The sequence below is a fragment of the Rattus norvegicus genome, chromosome 12 (assembly GCF_021556685.1).
Source record: "Rattus norvegicus strain SHRSP/BbbUtx chromosome 12, alternate assembly SHRSP_T2T, whole genome shotgun sequence".
In the NCBI taxonomy this organism is placed as follows: domain Eukaryota; kingdom Metazoa; phylum Chordata; class Mammalia; order Rodentia; family Muridae; genus Rattus; species Rattus norvegicus.
Window position 1 is genome coordinate 27,534,382 of NC_141545.1, and position 22,742 is coordinate 27,557,123.

Here is a 22,742-nt window from a genome sequence, read left to right on the forward strand (position 1 = left end):
AGTACGGCTGGCGTTCTGCTTCCTTCCGGTCCCCTGGACTCTCAAAGGGTTTGTTGTGCGCCACCTCCTGGGCTCCCCAGCATCCGGCCTTAGTGACCAGACTTCGTGGAGGCGTGGGTTCGGTTGAGCCCTCGACCACCCATGGCTCCTCTCACGCCGCAGCTGCTCCTGCAACGTGGGCGACCCAAGACCGACAGGCTGGGGAAGATTCAGAGTCTGAAGTAAGAGCAGACCGGGTTGAAGCGGATCGGAGGCGTGGAGTTCTTTCCCGCCCCGGTGGTTTAGTGGGCGGAATGCAAGACTCAGACTCCTCTCTCCCCTCCTTCTGTCCCGGTTATTCTGTTATCTGGGGTTCGGGCCCTAGTCGAATCTCTATCTCGCGCCTAACGGAGATGCGGGAGATTAGCAGCCACATCCCGGCGTCCAGTGAACCTGGAGCGAACGCCTTTAGCCTTGCGTAGAGTGGAAAGATTGTTGAGCTGTTGAAGAATCCTGCTCGGAAGGGGCCAGCAGGACCGAGTAAAAGCAATCAAGGAACTTGGAAACCTCGGGTTCTAAAGTCGTTATGTGATCTGGTATTCGACGGCCGGGCGCAAGACTAACGTCATGCGTTGGCAGCTAGCCTGGGCTGTGGTATGAGACCCTGTCTCAAAAGGAAAAAAAAAAAAAAAAACCTCTTCTTTTTAAAATTTCGAGACAGGATTTGTCTGTGTAAAAGCCCTGGTTGTCCTGAAACTGGCTTTGAAGACCAGGCTGGCCTCGAACTCACAGCGATTCCCCTGCCTCTGCCTCTTAAGTGCTGGGATTAAAGGCTTGTACCACCATGCCCAGCAATAAAGGATTCTTTAAGGGAGGGAAGGCGGGCCACAGAAATGATCCAGCAAGTAAAGGTGCCTGTCACCAAGCCTGAGTTCAGTCCCTTGGACCCAGACAGTGGAAAGAGAGAACCCCACTGGAAACCTGACCTACTTACTCACACTTTAGACTGTGCCCATTCACACACACACACACACACACACACACACACACACACACACACACACAGAGAGAGAGAGAGAGAGAGAGATACACAGACACTCTATAGTAAATAGAAACGTAATTTAGAAAGCGAGAAGGCTAGAATTGTTAGCACAGTTCAGTGGTACATTGCTTACTAGACATGCACAAAGCCTGAGTGTCCAAAGGGTTCCATCCCTACCAACGCCTGAACGGCTCCCAAGGGGTGGCACATGCCTGTCCTTCTAGCACGTGGGTAGAGGCAGGAGACTAAGTTCAAGGCTTTCCTGGACTACACAATGAACGTTTTGAGGCCAGCCTAGTCTACATAGTTCAGGATAGCCAAGTCTGAAAAAAATAAATAAATAAGCCCATACTTGCACAAGAACTTTCTTGGTGGAAATTCCTCTGGGACAGAAGGGGTGATGATCAGTGGGAGTGTCTGGCCCTCCCCCTGAGCTCTCTCGATCTCTGCTCTCATCCCAGTCTGTCAGGGCTGGAGCTGCTCTCAGAACACTTGGATCCCAATCTCCTGGGACGCCTGAAGAAGCTGAAGGAACTTGACCTCTCTAACAACTTGCTGGAAACATTGCCTGCTAACCTAGGCCTGTCCCATCTGCGAATCCTTCGCTGTACCAACAACCAGCTAGGGGACGTCACCACCTTGCACCAGTTCCCGGAACTTGAGGAGCTCAGTCTGGAAGGCAACCCTTTCCTGACGGTGAGAGGAGGGAGGGTTCTATCAGCAGGATGCTTAGGACCAGGATTCTGTGAGGCAGACACAGACTTCACTCTTTCTTTTATTTGGTTTCGAGACAGGGTCTCATGTAGCACAAGCTGGTTTCAAATTAACTGTGGATCCATGAATTGCCTGGAACTCCTGATCCTCCTGCCTCCTGAGTTTTGACCATGTTCCACCAAGGCACGGTTTATGCAGTGCTAGGAATCAGACTTGGGGCCTCGCGCTTGCTAGGCAAAGCAGTCTGAGCAACATGCCCACCCCATTTGGGTTTTTGTTGTTTTGTTTGTTTGAGGCAAAGAATCTTGCTTTGTAACCTAGACCAGCATCAAACTTCCGAACGTTGAGATTAATGGCATTGGTCATTACTCCTGGCTTTCCCTTCTCTCCTTCTGTTAGGTCAGTGACAACCTCAAAGTCTCCTTTCTCCTGCCCAAGCTGCGTAAGGTCAATGGCAAGGACACGGCCTCCACCTGCTCACAGGTAGAGAGCCTAGATCGGGAGCTGACCAACAGGGTAAGGATGATGAGGTGGGGGTGGGGTCCTTGGTCATATCAGTTGGGTATTGAGGGGGACAGAAGTAGATTTTTGGAGGTGTGTGACAGAGATCCTGGCCCAGACAGCCTCAAGTCTGAAGTGTTGAGTCTGGTTTTTTTTTTCTTCCTGTTTGGAGACCCTGTCACGAAGGTTTCCAGCAAGCACAGCGGGACACCAGGGAGGCTAGACTCTGCAGTGAGCTGTTTTTTTGGACACAGGGTCTTGCTTATGTAGCCCAGATGTCCCAGGATTCCTCTGCCTCAGTCTCCCAAGTTTGTCATCACCACCATGCCCAGTTGAACCAAACTGGTTTCAAGTCACGTGACTTCAGTTTAGGCTGGTAGCAAAATAAGAGGTCTTGCCCACAGAAGTTTCTAGAAGGTAGCGTAGTCATTATACTGTGTGGTCAGGAGGAAATAGGGTGGAGGTACTGTGTGTAGCCAGAAGACCCAGGCCGCACTGGGCCTCTTCTGGTCCCTCTTACGGCAGGTCACAGCCCTCTGGCAGAAGTTCATAGCCACTGTGAACCCTGAGGAGGAAGCCGACAAAGTGCAGGCCGACTTCATGAGGTCCGCAGTCAGGGATGTGCGTTACGGGCCCGAGTCTCTCTTCGAGTTCACGCAGTGGCGGGTATGACATGGAGGTGGGGTAGGGATGGGGTGGGGGTGGGGAGGCATTGTGCTGGGGGTTTGGTGTGCCTGACCCTCAGTTGTACTGGAGAGTCCCTGGTTGTGAAGGATTGGGGCACTGTCGGGGTTAGCTATGTCAGAGATGGTAGTCCTTGTGCCCAAGGAGGCCATTTCCTACCTCGAGAGGCACACGCTCCCTGTTGACCAGGTATTTGGGAAGGGGAAGGGCACCTGAGACCGTGCTCAGCCTGCTGGTGGCCTGGCCTCACCCAGGTGCGGATGATTGCTGAGGAACTGGTGGCCTCAGGTGGGGCCCAGGCCCACGAAGCTAATGCATCAGTGGAACATCCCCAGGCAGCAGTTGGCTCCAAGCTCAGGGTGAGTGTTTCCATCCACATGGCTGTGAGGGCCCTGGTCTGCTGCGCTAGAACACAGAAGGTCCCCTATGTAAACTCAGGTGATGCCCACGTATGACAGTCAGCCTTCCCTTGCTGTGACAAAAGGCCTGAGGTTTACAAGGTTACAAGGAAGAAAGGTTGGTTCGGGTTTACGGTTTCAGTCCATAGTTCCTTGGTTCTAAGTCTGCACATCTTGTGGGCTCTTACGGGGATGGGCTGTGAATCTTGTGGCAGCCAAGAACCAAAGAGAGAAAGAGGGAAACCAGTGTTACAGTGTCCCCTTCAAAGGGATGCCTAAGTCCCTTCACCTTCACTGTACTCCACAGTAGCCCCATAGGCCGGTGACTCAGCCTTTTAACCTTTAGACCCTTGGAGAACACTTCCTTCCACAGGCCAGAAAGGTAACAAAACGTCCAGATGATGACGAAATCAGCCTTCCTCCCACCAAGCGAGTGCGGGCCTCCCCACCAGCCGAGACTGAGGACAGTCCTATGGATGCTGCTGGAGGCCAGGTAAGCTCTCCAGGTGGCAGGGGGAGCGTGGCAGAGGGAGCAGGCCAGGGGCCAACCGTGACCACCTATGCCCCCACAGGCCGCCCTACACCTGGAGCCCCTGCACTTCCTGCAGTGCCACAGCAGAAACAACAGCCCTAAGGACCTGGAGACCCAGCTGTGGGCCTGTGCCTTTGAGCCGGCCCGGGAGGAGGGTGCGTGCTGGGCCAGTGGGCGGTGGGAGGTTTGGGTCACAGGGTAGTGCTCAGCAGGAATGGAAGGATACCTGGGAAACTCAATGAGATAACCTCAAGATAGAAAGGGCTGGGGAAGGCTGCCTGGGCCAGAGTGCTTGCTGCTCTTGTAAAGGACGGAATAGGTTGGTTCCTAGCATCTGCCATGGGCAGTGCACAACTTCCAGTCATGCCACCTCCAGGGGATTCGATGCCCTCTGCCAGCCTGTATGGCGTCTGCGCTGATATGCGCACACATCCCCCATCATGACACAGGTACATAACCACATAATTACTATTGTTTTGTTTTGTTTTGTTTTGTTTTGTTTTGTTTTTTTGTAGCTGAGGACCGAACCCAGGGCCTTGCGCTTGCTAGGCAAGCGCTCTACCACTGAGCTAAATCCCCAACCCCACTATTGTTTTTTTACGGTTAAAAAGAAGGCTGTGGATTTAGTATAGTGGTAGGAGCCTTGCCTATCATGTGTGAGGCCCTGGCTTCTATTCCCTGTGCCACACAAGAAATTTAATAATCATAATCATAATAATGGTTGAGAGGCAAGGAAGCCAGAATGGGGGGTTGGGGATTTAGCTCAGTGGTAGAGCGCTTGCCTAGGAAGCACAAGGCCCTGGGTTTGGTCCCCAGCTCCGAAAAAAAGAACCAAAAAAAAAAAAAAAAAAAAAAAAGCCAGAAAGGAGGACAGTGGAGAGGAGCTTTATAAAAAAAGATGTTTATGTGGCTGATCCCATAAAACAGGACACTCGGGGGCCACGTCCCAGACCGTGGCCACATGTGGCGGAGAAGCTGTTTGCGTGATAGACTGCCAGACAGGCCTCGTGCTCCATAAATACAAGGTTCCGGGCGAGGTGAGTGGGTGCCAGGGCTCCCTCCCTGAAGAGGCTGGAGGTCCTTGTTGGGCTGCGTGTTTCCTCTGACTTTGTTTTGGTGGGGATGGAACCCAGAGTCTCAGGTACCCCAGCTCCTCACTCGGGGCTCCCAGCAGCGCTCAGCCCTCCTGGGAGCTTTTCTTTGTTGACCAGCCCTGCCTGCAGGTTGGTTCCCGTTCTCTGCTCTTGACCCTTTTCTTCCTTCCACCCTCCTCAGGAGTTCTTCTCGGTGGCCTGGACAGCCCTGACGGTGGTCACCCAGGCAGGCCACAAGAAGCGCTGGAACATGCTGGCAGCTGCAGGCCTTCGGGGCACCGTGCGGCTGCTCCATGTGCGTGCGGGCTTCTGCTGCAGCGTCATCAGGGCCCATAAGAAGGCCATCGCCACCCTCTGCTTCAGCCCCACCCATGAGACTCACCTCTTCAGTAAGACCCTCAGCTCTGGGCTCTCCCAGCACTATAGTCTTTCTGCCTGGTGACCTTAGGGTCCCTTCTGAGGTGGAAGGACTCGGATGTCGGGCCCAGGATGCACTACTCAGAAGTGAGGTAGCTTCTTGGCCAACCAGGATCTCCATCCTAGCTTTATTTCTAGCATGCTAGTGGCCTCGGAGTTTCCTAGCAACTTGGGCTCCTCTGTGTCCCTGCCTAGGACCAGGGGATTTAACCCTGCCCCGTGGGTATGGTGAGCCCAACAGAGGTGACAGATGTGCTCTCGAGATGGCTATGAAGCTGTACACGAGGCTCAGGCAGGACTATGGGGATTGTGGGCCCATGAGTTCTTATCCTAGCCACAGTCTGCCGTTTCTGCCTCTGATAAGCTGGTTGCGGGACCCACAGTCGCAATCTGCAAGAGGAGATGGCATTTCCTCAGGGCTGCCTCTCTCCTCCACCCCCTCCCCAGCTGCCTCTTATGACAAACGGATCATCCTCTGGGACATTGGGGTACCCAACCACGACTACAAGTTCCAGGCTAGGTGAGGCCGTGGACTGGGCTGGAGAGGGGAACACTGCTGGGGGGTGAAGGTCATGGCCCATGACTCACAGCTTTCCTTTCACGTTGGCAGCCAGCTCCTCACGCTCAACTGCAGTTCCGTCCCTTTGCGCCTCTGTCCTGTTGCCACCTGCCCGGACAGCTTCCTGCTGGCTGGCTGTGAGGGAGGCTGCGGCTGCTGGGATGTTCGGCTAGACCAGCCCCAGAAGCAAAGGTAAGGATGCAGGGGGTGCCTGCAAAGCTGGGCCCCAAAGCTGGCCGGGCTGTGTGCACGTGGACACTCGGCACCACAGTACTGTGCCATGGCTGCCCCAGAAGCTGTGTTCAGGGGCTGTTCTCACCACCCTGTATGATGGCCATGTCTGTGAGGAAGGGGCAAATGATGACCATCCCAGCGCTCAGTGAGGGTTGTGGAGACAGGATGTACCCAGGGAGAAGCTTTGGTGACAAACTTTAGTGGCTCATCTGTCCATGTGGAAAGTCCTCAGGCAGCTCAGCATGGGGGTCCGGCCCATGGGGTGGGGGCTAGGGGGCTTAACATTAAATATGAGGGCTGAGGTTGTAGCTCAGTCTGTAGAGGGCTGAGCCGTGCACGAAGCTCCCAGAGCCGCATAAACCAGGTGCAGTGGCCTCGAACTCAGGTCCACCTACCTCTGCCTCCTACCCAGCACTCATTTAGCAAATTGCATTCAATATGGCTACATTAGGAAGAACAAAAACATCCAGGGACACCTGCTGCCTTCAGTCTATCCTCCTTAGTATGCTTTCTCTGAGACCAGTCTCACACAGCAGTGTGAGGTTCAAGTTCCATTCTGCAAAGTGAAGTTTGTTACACTGGTTTGTGTAGCAGGGCACTCATGCCATAGCATGCATGCAGAGCTCAGAGGACAACAGGTAGTAGTTGACTCTCCCCTCCAAACTGTGCTACGTGGGTCCCAGGGATTGAACTCTGGTCGTCAATCTTGGCAGCAAGCACCCTTACCTTCTGAGCCATCTCACCATTCCCTAGGGTGTCTTACCAAGTACTCCTGCGTACCTTGTGTCAGTAGGGTTCTCAGCATAAGGAACAGCCCCCAAAAGGATTCCAGGATGCCAACAGGAATAATTGCTTCTAGGGGGTCAGTAGAAGTAGGGCAGGCGTGGGCATCCAGCCGCTTGGTGGACATAGGTTTCCCTCCTCGCCCATTGTCCCTGGGGTTTGGGGTTTGTTTTGTTTTGTTTTGTTCTGGCTACCTCCCCTCTCCAGATCCCATGCACTCTCCGTGCCTTGTGGTCTCACCTGCTCCATCCTCTCGGATGTGCCCTAGCCCACGTCGGTCCTCTGGGCAGATGGCCAGGATGCCTCTGTAGTGGCAGGCCCATGTCTTCCCAGATGGGGCTACACCCAGCTTTTTTGAGCCAAGGACTCATTGTGTATGTAGCCCTGGCTGGCCTGGACCTCACTGTGTAGACAGGTTTTGGTTTTGTTTGACGTGTGTGTATGGGGGGTGTGGTGTGTGTACAGGTGGAGGTTAGAGGACTTCCTGGAGCTGCTTCTCTTTCCACCTTTATGTGGGTTCTGGAGGTTAGATTCAGAGCACAGCTTGCACAGCACTCTCGCCAGTTGTAAGTGTTGCAGCTTAGAAGGGAAAGGCCTCCCCTGCAGAAGCTCTGCTCCAGCTGCTGGAAGAGTTTCCTCGGTGCACGTGTAACATCTATGCTCAGGCTGCAGCTGGTTTCCTCAGCAAACCTGTAACAGTTGTGCTCTGCAAGGGGAGGGGGGTTCCCCAGCAAGAGCTCTGCTCATGGGAAAGTGTTACCACTGTTGGGCAAGATATCCTGGCTGTGGCTTCTTCACAAAGGAGATTTAATGGGAGAGGAAAACCCTAGAATGGTGGTCAGAAGCACAGAGAACTGGGCAGAGCACGGGTTTTGTATGGGGTTTGGGGGGGGTGGGGGGTGCAGGGGGAGGGACATCGGGCCACAGGTGGAGCTTTCCCAGGAGGCCTGGGGTTGGAGGGATCATGTAGCCTGATCATTAAAACCTTTGGAAATCCAGGGCTAGGGAAATCTGGGGACAGGGCCTGGACCTCCTCAGTTTGGGGAGACCTCCTCAGTTTGGGGAGACCTCCTCAGTTTGCGGAGACCTCCTCAGTTTGGGAGGGGGGGGGTAGATCTGGCCTCTTTCCTGACTTGAAGACTGTCAAAGTTTTCAAAGTATACAAAAGGAATCCACAGCAGAGAAAGGCCTGAATAGTCAACATCACCCTCCCCCCCCCCTTTTTTTAATTTACTATTGATAAACGGGTGGGAGTAGGGGTTCGTTAGACTACATCCTGATGATTAGGGACACTGAGGTCATTGGAAAAAATGTGGTCTTCACACCAGGGTTAATCTGTTGCAGATCTCTGGCTCAGTAGCTTGAGGCCAATAATCCTGCAATAGCAGCTAATGAAAAGTCTGGTTAGGGGCTGGAGAGATGGCTCAGTGGTTAAGGGCACCGACTGCTCTTCCAGAGGTCCTGAGTTCAAATTCCAGCAACCACATGGTGGCTCACAACCATCTGTAATGAGATCTAATGCCCTCTTCTGGTGTGTTTGAAGACAGCTACAGTGTACTTATATATAATGAATAAATAAACCTTTAAAAACAAAAAAGGAAAAAGAAAAGTCTGGTTAGAAATCTTTCGTATCTGTTGTTGAAGAAAGTTTATGAGGCAGGGTGCAATTAGTAGGATTAAGAAAAGGAAGGAAGAGGGGTTAGGAAGGGTTCCATACTGGTCTGTCAGTGAACTCTTGGCCCAGAGGCATCAAGCTGTTTCTGATATCTTTGGATATTGTTTCAAGTTGTCAGTACTTGACTCTTGGCATAGAAACAAGATTCCTTCCTGAGAAAGAGACAAAGACCACCCACCTCTCCCTGCTGTTAGTAAATCTAATAATCCTCACTGACTTTGTAACATTATGGTAGCCTGTGAGTCTGTTTGACCCTGGAGGATAAGGATGGTTGGAGCCACCAGTTGGAGATCCTGGATGAACTGAGAGGAAAGTCTGTGGTAAATAGCCAGGAGGGAGTCAGCCTTGCAAATCCAGTGGTGATGCCAGCAATTATGCCCAGGAGTGCAAGAAAGGGGATGACTTGGGCCATTCTGTTATCATGCCGTGACGCTACAAACCCAGTGACGGATTGGCAAGGGTTCTTGAGAGACCAATCTGTATGAAGCTTTTGGGAGAGTTTGATAAGAATGTTTTTTTTTTTTTTTTTGGTTCTTTTTTTTCGGAGCTGGGGACCGAACCCAGGGCCTTGTGCTTCCTAGGTAAGCGCTCTACCACTGAGCTAAATCCCCAGCCCCCGATAAGAATGTTTTTGAGAGAGTGATTGTTTCATTGCCTGAAGACTAGGTATGACCGGGGATACGGAAATGCCACAGGATGTTAAAGGCTTTAGCTAAAAGTTTGAGAAGTAATATTAGGATCATATCTAAAGGGAGGTTGGAGCTCTGAAATGAGGCATGATCTCCCAGGGAGACCAGAAACTGTAATCTTTTATTAGCGCTGGGGAATCCTCTCCCCATCCTGAGAATGTGTCCTTCAGGTCCAAAATGCATCTGAAACGTCTAAACCATGGGCATGTGGGCGAGGTCAAGTTGTTAGTCTGACCCAAGCAGGGACTCTCTGGCTTGATGTGTGGGGAAAGGAAAACCCTGAAGTCCAGAGGTGAGGTTCTGAGTTTGGCAGATTTTACAAGAAAGAGTTATAGTTTTTAGAAAACTATAGTTTTTAGATCCTCCGAGGTAGACTATGAGTGAGTGTTGGGGAGTGAGACAAAGCTTGGCTATGAGGTGAGATGTGGATTGTAGAGTGAGTGCCCTCTGGCCATGTACAAGGACTGGGGCTTCCAGGGGCCGCAGCTCGAGCCGCCTTCCCAACTCAGTTATTTCCCTTGGGGACATCAGAATTGTGCTCTTGGTATGGTCGGCAGTGGACAGGTCCTATGGCCGTGGAAAGATGGGAGGCCTCTGGTCTGAATTGGTTATGATCTCTCCTTTAGCTGTAGCAGTCTGTGCCCCTTCCAAATAGCTGCATGTGACAAGCGGATGTGAGGATGTGACAAGCGGATGTGAGGATGTGAACAAGCGGATGTGAGGATGTGACAAGCGGATGTGAGGATGTGACAAGCGGATGTGAGGATGTGACAAGCGGATGTGAGGATGTGAACAAGCGGATGTGAGGATGTGACAAGCGGATGTGAGGAGCATCCTTGAGTCTGTATAAAGGCTTAGGGATTACCCTTTGCTAGTCGAAAGGTGTAAGAGCGTTAACTCAGCTGCTGGTCTATGGTTCGTGCAGGAAGGCCTATGTTTCAGCCACTATGCTGTCTGAAACAACATATCTTGCTTCTCCTACCTCTTTGTGCAGGAAGCAACTTGCCATCTGTGTGCCATGTGTAGGTAGCCTGTGGTGCTGTGTGAATAGGGTAAAACAGTCATTCTTTGAGGGTCTCAATGCAAGAATGAGATGGGGAGAATTTCGAGATTGGTCAGGGGAGAAGATCTGATATGGTAAGAGGTGGGCATGGCTGAAAGGCAAGTGTTGCATCCTCTACCAGTGCTACCTGAAGAGAGAGGAGAGAGAACTCGGGAGGGGTAGTGTTTGGAGAGCCTTGTATGTCTGGAGCTGGGGCAGGTGGTGAGGAGAGAAGACAGTGATAGGTGAACCAAAGGTTAACCTCTTTGATTCACATACAGGTTGTTCAGCTGCGGCTGGAGCCTGCAGACAAGGTGCCCATCCTTGGGTAGCATGGTCTAATTTTTTGATCAGGATGCCGTGAGTGCAAAGGAAAGTCCAAGCTGGTGACCCAGGACCCTGAGGGAATCTCTCTCCTTTTCAGTAACAGAGAAAGGTGCAGGTTAAGTCCAGAACAATGTAGGGCAGGATCCTGGAGGAAGGCCTGTTAGAGCTACGAAATGGCTTGGTAGTGGGTACCCCAAGGGTTCATATGAGGGTCCAAGGGCTGCCTTATGTAGGGGGCAGTCAAGAAGAGAGCAAAATGGAGTCCAAGAGTGTAAGTAGCCAGCTATCCCTAAGAAGGACAGAATTCAAGTAACTTGGTGTCCAGAAGGAAGGAGAGTGGTCATCACTCTGATACCGTGATGACCCCCTAAGGCTCCCTGTCAAAGATGGTGGTGGTCAGGACAGGAGAGCTCGGGGCCCTTCAGTCATCCATAGCCAGATCAAGGAGGTCAGCTGAAGGGTGGTCTGGGCTTGATGTCCTCATACCATGAGGGACATGGGGCAGTAAAAACCCCAGTAACCTTCTTGATGGCACCTTGGACATGGACCAGGTGGTTTATGAGGGTTCAGACAGGCCTGGGCCCAGAGACCGTCCTGATCACATGTGAAGCAGGGTCATGGAGGTTCTCGGGCTATGGGGGCCAGAGAGCCTGGGAGCCTGGGCTTTTGCTTTGGCTGCTGAGGTCTGAGCTGCTGTCACGTATTCTTGTTTTTTGTCTCTGTAAAAAACAATTATTTTCCTTTTTCTACCTCTCCTCCTGGAAGGACAACTCTGAGACTTTAGTAAATGGCTAGGCCTCAAGCTTTGGCTCATTCCCCGACTAGCTTATAACTTATTTAACCCATTAAATTACTTTATCTTCCCCATGGTTAGTTTCCTCTCCTCCACTCTCTCCTGAGCTCAGCTACTGCTGCTTTATGCCCATCTCCTCGGTGTTGCCAGCAAATCTCTTATTCACACCACACCACAAACCTCACACAAGAGATTAGCTGGGAGGGAAACTCGAGGGGGTGGGGGTGGCTGCCTCTGCTGAGGCCAGAAGCAGCAGAGAACTGGGCAGAACACAGGGTTTATATAGGGTTGGGGATGGGTGTTTCCTGGGTGTTGGGGATTGGTGGGATTTTTTTTCTTGTACAGTGAGGCCTGGCCACTTTTGTGCCTTGAAGGTTTATAGAGGGAAGGGACCTGTGGCAGGGAAAGCTTGAGTAGAGTGAATGACCAACACCAGTGAGCCCCGCCCTTCACACAGCTCTTCTGTCCTTGGTCTGGGGGGAGGGGCACTGAAAGCACTTCCTGGCCTATAGCCCTGGATGTCCAGCCCCTGCTGACCCTATGTTCCCATCCCTGTGACTCCCTTTAAGACAAAGCTAAAGCTCCCTGGGCCAAAAACCAAGCCCCAAGCAGGACCACAGCTTCTTGGGTGAGGTGGTAGCTGTTAGCGCCTGGGTAAGGATAGTGTCTTCTACAGGGTGTGTGAGGTGAATTTCGTCTTCTCTGGGGACTCCGAGGTGTCGGGACAAAGAGTGGATGGGCTGGCATTTGTGAACGAAGATGTGGTGGGTGAGTGAACGTAGCTGGGACCCCTGGGCTGGGGCCCAGCTCTGAGGGTACTGAGGCGCCTGTTAGGGAGGTTATACTGACAGCCCGCTTGGGCACACAGTCAGCCTGGGCTCATGTCCCCTCTCCCTGCAGCCTCCAAAGGGAGTGGACAGGGCACCATCTACCTGTGGAGCTGGAGCCAGACATGGGCAAGCCGGGGCAGCCAGTCGGTGTTGCCTGTAGTCATCCTGGCCCAGCTGCAGTGGTCACCCACCAGCCTGGCCTACTTCTCACTGAGCACCTGTCCTGGTGAGCCTGCCCACCCCGTTACACTCCCTTCCTGCCCCCGCCCCTGCCCTCGCCCGGCCCCATCTCAGGCTCCCGCTCGTCCTGGCAGACAAAAACCTCGTGCTGTGTGGAGACGAGGAAGGCAGTGTGTGGATCTACGATGTTGAACACCTACTGAAGCAGCCACCTCCACTTGAAACAACTCTGCAGCCCCCAACACAGGTACTGCTGTGACGTTGGCTCCCTGCAGACCCTGGTTACCCCTTGGCTGCTGTGGGATAGGCAGGAGCCTAGCATTTGCTTTTTCCCTCCTAAGATCCTGAAGTGGCCTCAGCCAGTAGCATTGGGCCAACCAGTGACCAAGACCATGGTAAACACAGTCGTGGCCAATGCAGCCTTCACCTACCTCACTGCTCTGACGGACTCCAACATCGTGTCCATCTGGAAGACATGCTAGCCCGCCCAAGGCAGTGTGTCAGGACATGGCTTATTAGCTTGGGCCTAGTGCTAGAGGGGTTTGTACCAGTGAGTATTTTTTATTAAATTCTACTGTCGGAAGTGAGTGCAGTCACACAGGCTCCACTGGGGCTCCTACCTTGCTTAACTCAGGCAGGCCCAGCAGTCCCAGGTTCTGCCCAGCCTGTGGTTTGGGTCTCAGTGACAGGCCACATGCCGCACAGCCCCTCTTTTGCTGTACTTTATTAGGAAAATAACAGTCTATGTACAGAATGGGACAGTGTCCTGTGCCCAGCTGGAGAGCTGAGAGTGGCTGTCGCCATCGTGGTGGACGGAGAAGGGCAGATACACGCACCAGCCTTACAGCCACTGAGCTTCTTTCAGCTGCTACTCAATTCCTTCTTGCTTGTCCTTGATGGCCACCTTGATGGAGGACAAAGGCAGTGACTATGCTGGAATCACCCTAGTGTATCGGGACTGCAGGGCACCAAGACTCTGGTCCAGAGGACATAGCAGGAGGCAGACCAGGGGCTCCAGATACCTCAGCAGACTTCACCCACCCTGCTCTGTGGCATCTGCTTGCGGAGGGCCGGGGATGGAGCCGTGTGGGACACACCCAATTGGGTGAAGCATCAAAAAGTGTGGCTTACCTTACACTGAGGGCACCTGACTAAACTGTCATTCCTACCCTGGGAAGAATGGCTAGGCTACTAGACAAGGGCTTGGAGTCCTTGGGCCTTATGAGCCAGAGTAGCCAGTGGCACAGGGACAGCCCCCACCCCACACCCCACCCCGGGGTGCTAGGGATTGTACCCAAGGCCTTGATGGTGCTAGGTAAACATGAAACCAAGCTACGCCCCAGCATACATGTCACGGGGATTCTAAGTGCTGGGGCAGCTCCACTACTAAATGACACAGCATAACGCACAGCCACAGCAGCAGCCCACCAGTGTCCGCCTAACCCCTGCTCCTCACCCGGAATCGCTCCTCCAGGAGGGAGAGCTCACTGATGAGGTCTGTGATGGCATTGGTGAAAGCCTCCTGGGGGCTGTAGTCTGGGGTGGTCTGCACACGAATGATGATCTTGTGCTCCAAGGGGTGAGGGACTTTGTAGCCGGCAAACAGCACCTGCGGGTCCTTCAACAGCTGCCTGAGAAACGCGGAGTTCACAGTGAGGGAGGGAGGTCAAACCTGGCAGCCGTGCTGACCAAGGGCCCCCCACGCGCAGTTGGGAATAAGTGAGTGGTGCAGGCCCTCATTCTGGCAGCTCAGAGGACTGGGAGTTCAAGGCCAGCCTAGGCCGCTAAGTGAGCCCGTCTTAAGACACGGCTGGGGATGGAGCGCCATGGTAGAGTAACTTGCCTAACATTCATGAGGCCTGAGGTCCCTCCAGGCACTAGAGTGGGGAAAATCAAGTTACAGGGACCCAAGACCATATGGGAACCTTGTGTCTACAAGGGTGAAGGACCCTGTCTGGGAACCACATTAGTTGAGAACCCATGACCGTGTCTGCAGGCCTCACCTAAACCAACGGCCCCATCCCTAGGTACAGCAAGCAGGCCCAGCCAACCTTGTGAAGAGTTGTGGAAGTGGGGGCTGGAGATGGCTCAGTGGGTAAGAGTACTGGCTGCTCTGCCAGGACCCACGTAGTGGGTGGCTCACCTCTCACCCAGTCCCAGGTGATCCACCCCCTAGGACCCCCAAACACGAGTGGCAGACTGGACTGGAGAGATGGCTCAGCGGTGGAGCACCTACTGCCCTTGTACAGAGCCTAAGCAAGCGGCTCATGGCTGCCGACATCCTCTTTAGCTCAGACACTTGCATACACAGACCTTTCCTAGGCTGCAGGCTGAGCTAGAGAAGAGCCTTCGCTCCACGGCACCTGACAAGCATCCGGCTCTGGAGGACCTGATGCCTTCTGGCCTTCACGGGTGACAAGCATAGCCGGTTAACAAGGCAAAGCAGTCAGGAACAAGGCTTTTTTTTCCCTCTTTTTAAACTTACGACTCTTACAGAGGATCTAAGTTCAGTCTCCAGCACCCACGTCCCATGGGAGCCGTCTATAATTGCTGTTGGAGGGAATTCAGTACCATAGAGGGCACTGGCAATCACATAAGGAAAAAACACAAAATAAGTTTTAAAAAGTTGGAGGCTAGCCCGGCAGCGGTGGCGCGCGCCTTTAATTGCACACAGCACTCGGAGCAGAGGCAGGCAGATCTGACTTTGAGTCCAGCCTTGGTCTACACAGAGAAATCCTGCCTCAGACAAAAGATGGAGGCTAAAGAAGAGTTGCAACCACCATCAGCGCAGATGCCTCTGCTGGCCTCTTTATCTTTTTTCAGAGTTTCTCTTGGCTGTGCTGGAGCTCACTATGTAGACCAGGCTAGCCTTGAACTTTATAGGCTCCACCTGCCTCTGCCTCCCGAGGGCAGGAACTAAGGGTGTGTTCCACAACACCAACACTTGCTGGCATTAATGCTGCCTCTTAATGCCCACTAAAATGAAACCCTGCTTTGCTAGAGCTCCCTGACTTGATCTGAACCAAAAGACCAAGAGGCAATTGCTGGGGCTCGCTGCAGTTGTACACCACACACGCAGGCCAGCCAGCAGGCAGCTGGGATCCCAGCACTTGGAAGGCAGTGGCGAGGAGGAAAGGAGTCCACAATCAGGTCGTCCTCTGTTACACAGTCTGAGGCCAGCCTACACTACACAAGCCCCTGTGTCAGAAGCCAACACAGGAACAGCCTTCTGTGGACAGACCTGTGAGGCCAGGTTGATTTACTGGAGCACAGAGGAGAGTGGAAGACATTTGCAGGACATGTGCTCAGCCTACAGAGCCCTGGTGGTACTGGCAGAGTGTGGTACTCACCCAGTGTGGGGGGAGACTTACGATTTAATGATGTTCCCCAGAGTGTGGTCTTCTTTGTTGATGGTGAACAAGCAAGCGTTGGGCACCTTGGTGTCCTTGTTAATGGTGATTCTGGAAAGAGACAGAGGCAACAGCTCAAGCCCACATCCAGCCTTGGGATACTGGCCCTGAGCATCACAATGTCCCCATTTGTGCTCAGACATTCTTGAACCTGCAGTTGGGCTGTTCCCACTACCTCAGAAATTAAGGTACCTGGCCCTTCCCAACGTATGCGCTGACGAACAGTTCCCTTAAACTAGCTCTTGACTAAGTTCTTACTAAGAAGACAAGAACCAGCTGGCAGTGGTGGTGCCCACCTTTGATCCCAGCGTCTAGGAGGCAGAGGCAGGTGGGTCTCTGAGTCAGAGGCCAGCCTGGTCTACAGAGTGAGTTCCAGGACAGCCAGGGCTACACAGAGAACCCTGACTTGGGGGCAGGGGGTGTCAGGAGACACTTAACCCCTAACAATCAAGGCAGGCCCACATCCATCATTCTGCAAGTCCAAGCTCCACTAGACCCAGTGCTACTGGGAATTGAACCTTGGGTTTTGAGCATGATAGGCAGAGCCCTCAACCACTGAGCTATAGGTCTAGCTCTTGGAAGCCGTTTTCAGTCTGCTCACCCATTAAGGACCCTGCAAGAGCTCTGGCATGGTTCAATAGCCGACCATTTTCCTCCCATGTATAAGCCTCTGGGTCTCTCAGCTCTACCATTCCCAACATTCAAACAAAGTTGGCCTGCCTGGTAGATAAGACCAGTAATCCAGCAACCTGGGAGGCTAAGGCAGGAGGATAAAGAAAAACCTCAGCCGTCGTCCTGGCTTTTCTCTTTGCTTAGGCTAGGGTCTCATTTGCCATGGGGATAAACCATGCTAGCTGACCCTCCTGTAACCACTTCCCATGTCCTTGGAGGAACACTGGAAGCAGAACTCAGCAGTTTTTTTTTTTTGTTTGTTTTTTGTTTGGTTCTTTTTTTCGGAGCTGGGGACCGAACCCAGGGCCTTGCGCTTCCTAGGTAAGCGCTCTACCACTGAGCTAAATCCCCAACCCCGAACTCAGCAGTTTTTATACGACTTCTGGGGATCTACACACAAGTCCTCAGTAAATGTTTTACCCACTGAGCCATCTCCCGAACCGATCAAAAACTGTAAAATGGGGTTGGGGGTAGGGGGTGGAGCTGGAATATAGCTTAGCATAGAGCACCAACCTAGCATGGGGCAGACCCTATGTTCAATCCCCAAATGACAAAAGCAAACAAGAAAACACATCTGCCCTGTGCTGGCCTCCTATCTATACACCAGGGAGCAGTTACTTAAGCAGGTTTTGTTTTTGTTGGTTTTTTTTTTTTTTTTGAGACGGCATTTCTCTGTGTGGCTCTGACTGTCCTGTAACTTTGATCTGTAGACCAGGCTGGCCTCGATCCTCTTGCCTCTGTCTCCCAAGTACTGGGATTAAAAGTGGGTTAAAATTCACCACTCAGGGGTTGGGGATTTAGCTCAGCGGTAGAGCACTTGCCTAGCAAGCGCAAGGTCCTGGGTTCGGTCCCCAGCTCCGAAAAAAAGAAAAAAAAAATTCACCACTCAGCTAAGGATTACTGCTTTTTTCTAAAGCAGAATTTTTCAAACTCAGTACACAAATATTTCTTTCCTTTGTCCACGCTCCTATAAGAGGACAGCCTGTGATCGTCAGCTCTCTCCTTGTACCATAGTGGTCCCAGGGTCATCAGGTCATCAGGTTTGCCTGTGGGCGCTGTACCCTAGCCATCCTGCCAGCCCGGGTCACAGGCATTTTGGACCCAATCCTCCTTTTCTGAGAGGCTGTCTACTACATCTAGGGTCGCTAACAGCATCTGTTGCCTCTACCCGCCGGCTGCCAATAGCAACCCACTCAGGACAACCAGAACCGCTTCCAGACATGGCCAAATGCTCATGCCGATGGGATAACAACAGGGCTCTCAGCTCTCAAGAAGGCTGAAGTAGCTATCAAATGTAAAACAAAAACCCCTGCATAGAAATCTCTTAGGGGGCAGGAGAGATGGCTCAGTGGTTAAGAGCACTGACTGCTCTTCCATGGGTCCTGAGTTCAATTCCCAGCAACCACAGGGTGGCTCACAATCATCTGTAATGGGATCTGTGCCCTCTTCTGGTGTGTCTGAAGAGAGCAACAGTGTACTCAGATAAAATAATTTAAAAAAAAAAAGTCTTTAGGGAATACAAAGTGTCAGTTACAGGTCTGCAGTGTACACTGTACACTGTTCAGACAAACTCGGAAAATCTCCTTGGGGAGTTTCATTATTTATTGATTGGCTGATACAGACATGAGGAGTGTAAGGAACTGTGTCTTTGTCCTTTCACAGCTGCCATCATGAGCCAAGTGTCTGGAGCAAGTCAATGTCCCAAAGCCTCAGTTTCCCACTGCAAAAAATGCATGCATTCGCAAATGCTTCGCACCACTGCCTGAAGTTGGGCAGACACGCACTGAGCAGAACAGAATGCTCAAAGCAAAGCCCGCCTCGGTTTCCCCAGGCAGGAGCAACTCGGCGCTTTGCTGAAGCTGACGGCCGGCAGGCTCCTATACAACCGTCCCCGCCTCAGCCGGTCTCCACTTACTTCTTCTCGCCCTCGAAGAGCAAGAACGACTCGAAGGCCGGAGGGGCGTTCATCCTAGCAAGGCGCTCTCACTCCCAGACACCAACCCGCAGCCGCCTTCCGCCCACAGAACCCCGGAGCGCGACCACTTCCGGGTTACTCAGCCTCAGCCTCAGCCATTCAGAGTAAGCACCTGGCCCTGCGCCCCCTGGCGGGCCGGATGACCTTACGCAGGCGCGGGCAAGGCCCAGGAGACTGCGAGCTGTGGGCATGCGTCAGTCTAGAAGCCCTGTCTGAGTGTCTTGGCGCATACTCCAGCGCCGGGACTTATACCACTTGTTACTGTCTCCGTTTCACCGACTGAATGGGAATAGGAGTCCCAGTGGCTGCCGCTGCAGGACCCCCGGGTGGGCCGACACTAGCGTCCTTATGAAGCCTTCTAGATGAGGACCAGGGGAACAGGAAGGTGTGTAAAGGTTGGGGAGGAGTTTGAGGATGCCAGTGCATCCTCTCTTGAGCACACAGATAAACTAAAAACACGATGAAAGCTTTGCACCTCGCCATTTTTCAGCAGTCTCTGTGGCAGTCTTTTTTATTTTTCCTGTTTTTAAAGATTTTTATTTGCATGTCTGTGTGGGCACGTATATGTAGGTCTAGCCTTTGGAGACCATAAGAGAGTGGGGTCCACTGGAGCATGAGTTACAGGTGGTTGTGAGCCCCACCACCACCAAGTGGGTGCTGGGAATCGAACTCCAGTCCCCTGCAGAAACAGTAAGGCTCTTAACTGCCGAGCCATTTCTCCAGCCTTCGTGATGGTTCATCTTGAAATTTAGAATTACCGCGGAAACAAACCTCTAGGAGGGGCCAGCAAGACAGTCCAGTGAGCAAGGGAGAGTGTGACCAAGCCTGATTACCTAAATTCAGTCCTCAGGACCCACGAGGTGGAAGTTGGGAACAGACTCCTCCAACCTCCCTTCAAGGCATGCACTTGAACACGTATGCACTCACAATGCATAATAATAATCGTAGTCATAATAATAACAACGAAAAAATAAAAAATAATAACAACGAACTTTTGGTTATGTCTTTGAGATTTTAGACAGGTTTGGCTGAGGAAGGCATCATTAATGTGTGTGGCATCACCCGAGAGGCTAAGGTGTCAGACTACAGCTTCCTGGCTGCAGACACAATCAGCTGCTATGAATCCTGTTGCTATGACATCTGCATTGTGATGAGCTGTACCTTTCCGTAAGATGCTTCTGTCCGTTTGTTGTCGCTGTCTTGGTTTTGTTGGTTTTTCGAGACAAGTGTTTCTGTGCAGCACTGGCTGTCCTGAAACTTTCTCTGTAGACCAGGCTGGCCTCGAACTCAGAAAACTGCCTGCCTCTGTCTCCAAGAGTGCTGCCATTTAAAGGCATGGGCCACCAGCACTTTTGTCCAGTTTTTAGACACAAAAACAAAAACAGTAACTAATACAGACTCAGGCTCCCAAGCGTTGGAGTCACGGGCATGAGCCACCCTATCCCTTGGTATCTAAGTACTAAAGCATCACTGTGTAGCTTGGATGATGTCATAGGAATCAAGTGAAGACGATGATGTCAGCTCCCAGAAGGCTCAGGGCCATTCCCCATGCTGGGTTACACATCCTTCTACACATGGGCATATCACTTACTCCTGAAATGTCGAACTAGTGATCCCTAAGCCAGCTCATCCACCTTCAAGGCCGAAGGGACAAAGGTAATGTAGGTTCAGCTGAACGTTGTTCAGCTCTCAGGTCTCCAACTGGGAGGAAGAGGAGGAGGGGGAAGAGGAAGCAGAAGCTGCTGCTGCCACAGCCCAAGGTTCTCCAGTCACAGCCCTAAGCTTGCAGCCACATGATAATCTAGGAACAGCAGATCCTTGAGGACAGGATCTACCCCAGGAGGTCATCAGGAGTACTAGTTACGCATGGGACCCAGCTTAACTCTTCAAGCAATAGATTTCTTCGGGCCACCCTCTGTGCGAACCAAGGCTGAGACAATGAGAAGGCAGACCAGTACCACATGATTATCATACCTTTAGTCCCTCTCAGTGCTTCCCGTACCTTAACCGAAAGCTTACCCAGTGCCCGAAAGTTAGACTTGAGAGTGTTAGCAGAATTCCTCCCGAGTGGGCTTCACACCTACCCCGTTTCCTAAGGTCCCAGTGATAAACCAAAGGACAGTTCCACCAAAGCTCCCCCTGGGGAGTCAGTGAAGTTCCCAATCTTACAGGGAGGAATTATGGGCAAGGGTATAGAGGACCCCAAAGAAGTATAGCATGGGTGATGGCTACCTGTAGTCACATAGATGGGGCCCCTCCTGTCGGCCTTCCACATCCTATATACTCAAGTCACCTCCCTGAGACCCCCAAAGGGCAAATGCAGTTAGAGCAGAATTGCACACAAATGACCCTCTTTATCCATTCCTGTGAGGGAAGACCCACAGTCACCAAGACAGAGGTGGACTCTTCCAGGCAGGCACAACTGATGACGATGGTGGCTGCTTCGGTTAGAGGAGCTCTGTAACAGGAAGTCACCAGACCCCTTTATCTGGCCCTTCTGACGCAGCACACCGAACAAACATCCTGTCTACTTTTCCTCAGCACTCATCATGACTGGCATCGCAGGGCGGGGCCTGGCCTAGCTGCATGGCTCTCAAGTCAGGGCTTTTGTACTAAAACTCTGCGAGCCAATATATAATCCCAGGGTGGAATGAATTAGTACTTCTCAGAGCCTAGTTTAGTATTAAGGTTTCACCTGGAGTTTGGCCACCACCACTGTGTCCCACGTGAGCTATAGGATGAGAAAATGTCACTGTGGAAGGTCAAGTCAAGAGGCTAAGACCTCAGTAGCGTGAGGAATGGCAGTTAGGATGACTTCCTTGTCTTCTGTGTCACCCTAGCAGCCTGGGAGAGGCTGGGCTCTGGGAACATTGTGGAGCAGATCTAATCAAGAGTTAATTACTCCAGAGGATCTGGGGTTTGGCTCAGCACTAGACCCCTGCCAGGAATCCTTCCCTGAGAGGCTGGGGTGTAACTGAGTGGTAGAGCCCCTGCCTAGAATCCCCCAGTGAGGGGCTGGGGGCGTGGCTCAGTGGTAGAGCCCCTGCCTAGAATCCCCCAGGGAGGGGCTGGGGAGTGTGGCTCAGTGGTAGAGCCCCTGCCTAGAATCCCCCAGTGAGGGGCTGGGGGCGTGGCTCAGTGGTAGAGCACCTGCCTAGAATCCCCCAGTGAGGGGCTGGGGGTGTGGCTCAGTGGTAGAGCCCCTGCCTAGAATCCTCCAGTGAGGGGCTGGGGGCGTGGTTCAGTGGTAGAGCCCCTGCCTAGAATCCCCCAGTGAGGGGCTGGGGGCGTGGCTCAGTGGGAGAGCACCTGCCTAGAATCCCCCAGTGAGGGGCTGGGGGCGTGGCTCAGTGGGAGAGCCCCTGCCTAGAATCCCCCAGTGAGGGGCTGGGGGCGTGGCTCAGTGGTAGAGCCCCTGCCTAGAATCCCCCAGTGAGGGGCTGGGGGCGTGACTCAGTGGGAAAGCCCCTGTCTAGAATCCCCCAGTGAGGGGCTGGGGGCATGGCTCAGTGGTAGAGTCCCTGCCTAGAATCCCCCAGTGAGGGGTTTGAGGTGCGGCCTAGGATTCTCTACTTAGGGACTGGGGTGGCAGCTCATGTAGAGCAGCCTCCTGCCCTGTTTATACAATGCTGGGGCTCAGACCCAGGCATCCAGACCCTCATGCATGTGAGATAACCACCTTGACTGGACTGGGGTTTCTTTTGTTTTTGTTTTTGTTTGTTTTCATTAATTGTTTTCTTTTTGGTTTGTTTGTTTTTACTGAAACAGGGTCTCACAACATAGCCCATGATGGCCTCAAACTTGAAATCCTGCTACCTCGGCTTCCTGAATGCTGGGAATATAGGCATGTGTCATCATGCCCACGTGTGTTTGTGTTGGTTGAACTGCAGATGGAACCCAGAATCGTGTGTATGCCAGGCGGTTGCCCTGTCACTGAACTGCATCGCCGGCCTGAGTGTGGTTTTGAGCATAGCATTTGAATCCAGGCATGGCCATTGGTTGAGCCAACGCTTTGGGGATGGAGTCAGGAATCATCTTCAGCTCCACAGTTGGGTTTGAGGGCGGCCTGGACTATATGAGACACTGTCTCCAAAATAAAGGGGCCTGCTGAGCCCTAGATTTAATTCCCAGCTATGCATAACCTCTGCATGACTCACACCTGTAATTCCAGCACATGGGAGGTGACTCCAGTCCTCAGTCAAACCCCCGTCC

The 22,742-nt window shown here is 52.6% G+C and overlaps 2 protein-coding genes across 6 annotated transcripts; one reads left to right on the forward strand and one right to left on the reverse strand.

Annotated features, from left to right (window-relative positions):
- The first annotated feature begins 22 nt into the window (after positions 1-22).
- On the forward strand, positions 23-13,060 carry Lrwd1 (leucine-rich repeats and WD repeat domain containing 1). Of its 5 annotated transcripts, none has more exon segments than NM_001013981.2 (15): positions 23-221; positions 1,483-1,717; positions 2,135-2,251; positions 2,762-2,902; positions 3,175-3,279; positions 3,692-3,811; positions 3,891-4,005; positions 4,778-4,887; positions 5,126-5,333; positions 5,809-5,881; positions 5,972-6,112; positions 12,140-12,231; positions 12,364-12,519; positions 12,608-12,720; positions 12,815-13,060. In NM_001013981.2, coding segments are annotated over 15 exon segments (1,947 nt in total). In that variant the 5' UTR covers positions 23-141; the 3' UTR covers positions 12,956-13,060.
- Polr2j (RNA polymerase II subunit J) lies at positions 13,020-18,575 on the reverse strand. Its single transcript, NM_001105921.1, has 4 exons — positions 18,471-18,575; positions 15,845-15,934; positions 13,930-14,104; positions 13,020-13,377 (listed from the first exon to the last, which is right to left on the reverse strand). The coding sequence occupies exons 1-4, from the start codon at positions 18,521-18,523 to the stop codon at positions 13,342-13,344; spliced, it is 354 nt and encodes a 117-aa protein (NP_001099391.1). The 5' UTR covers positions 18,524-18,575; the 3' UTR covers positions 13,020-13,341.
- Between the last annotated feature and the right edge of the window lie 4,167 nt (positions 18,576-22,742).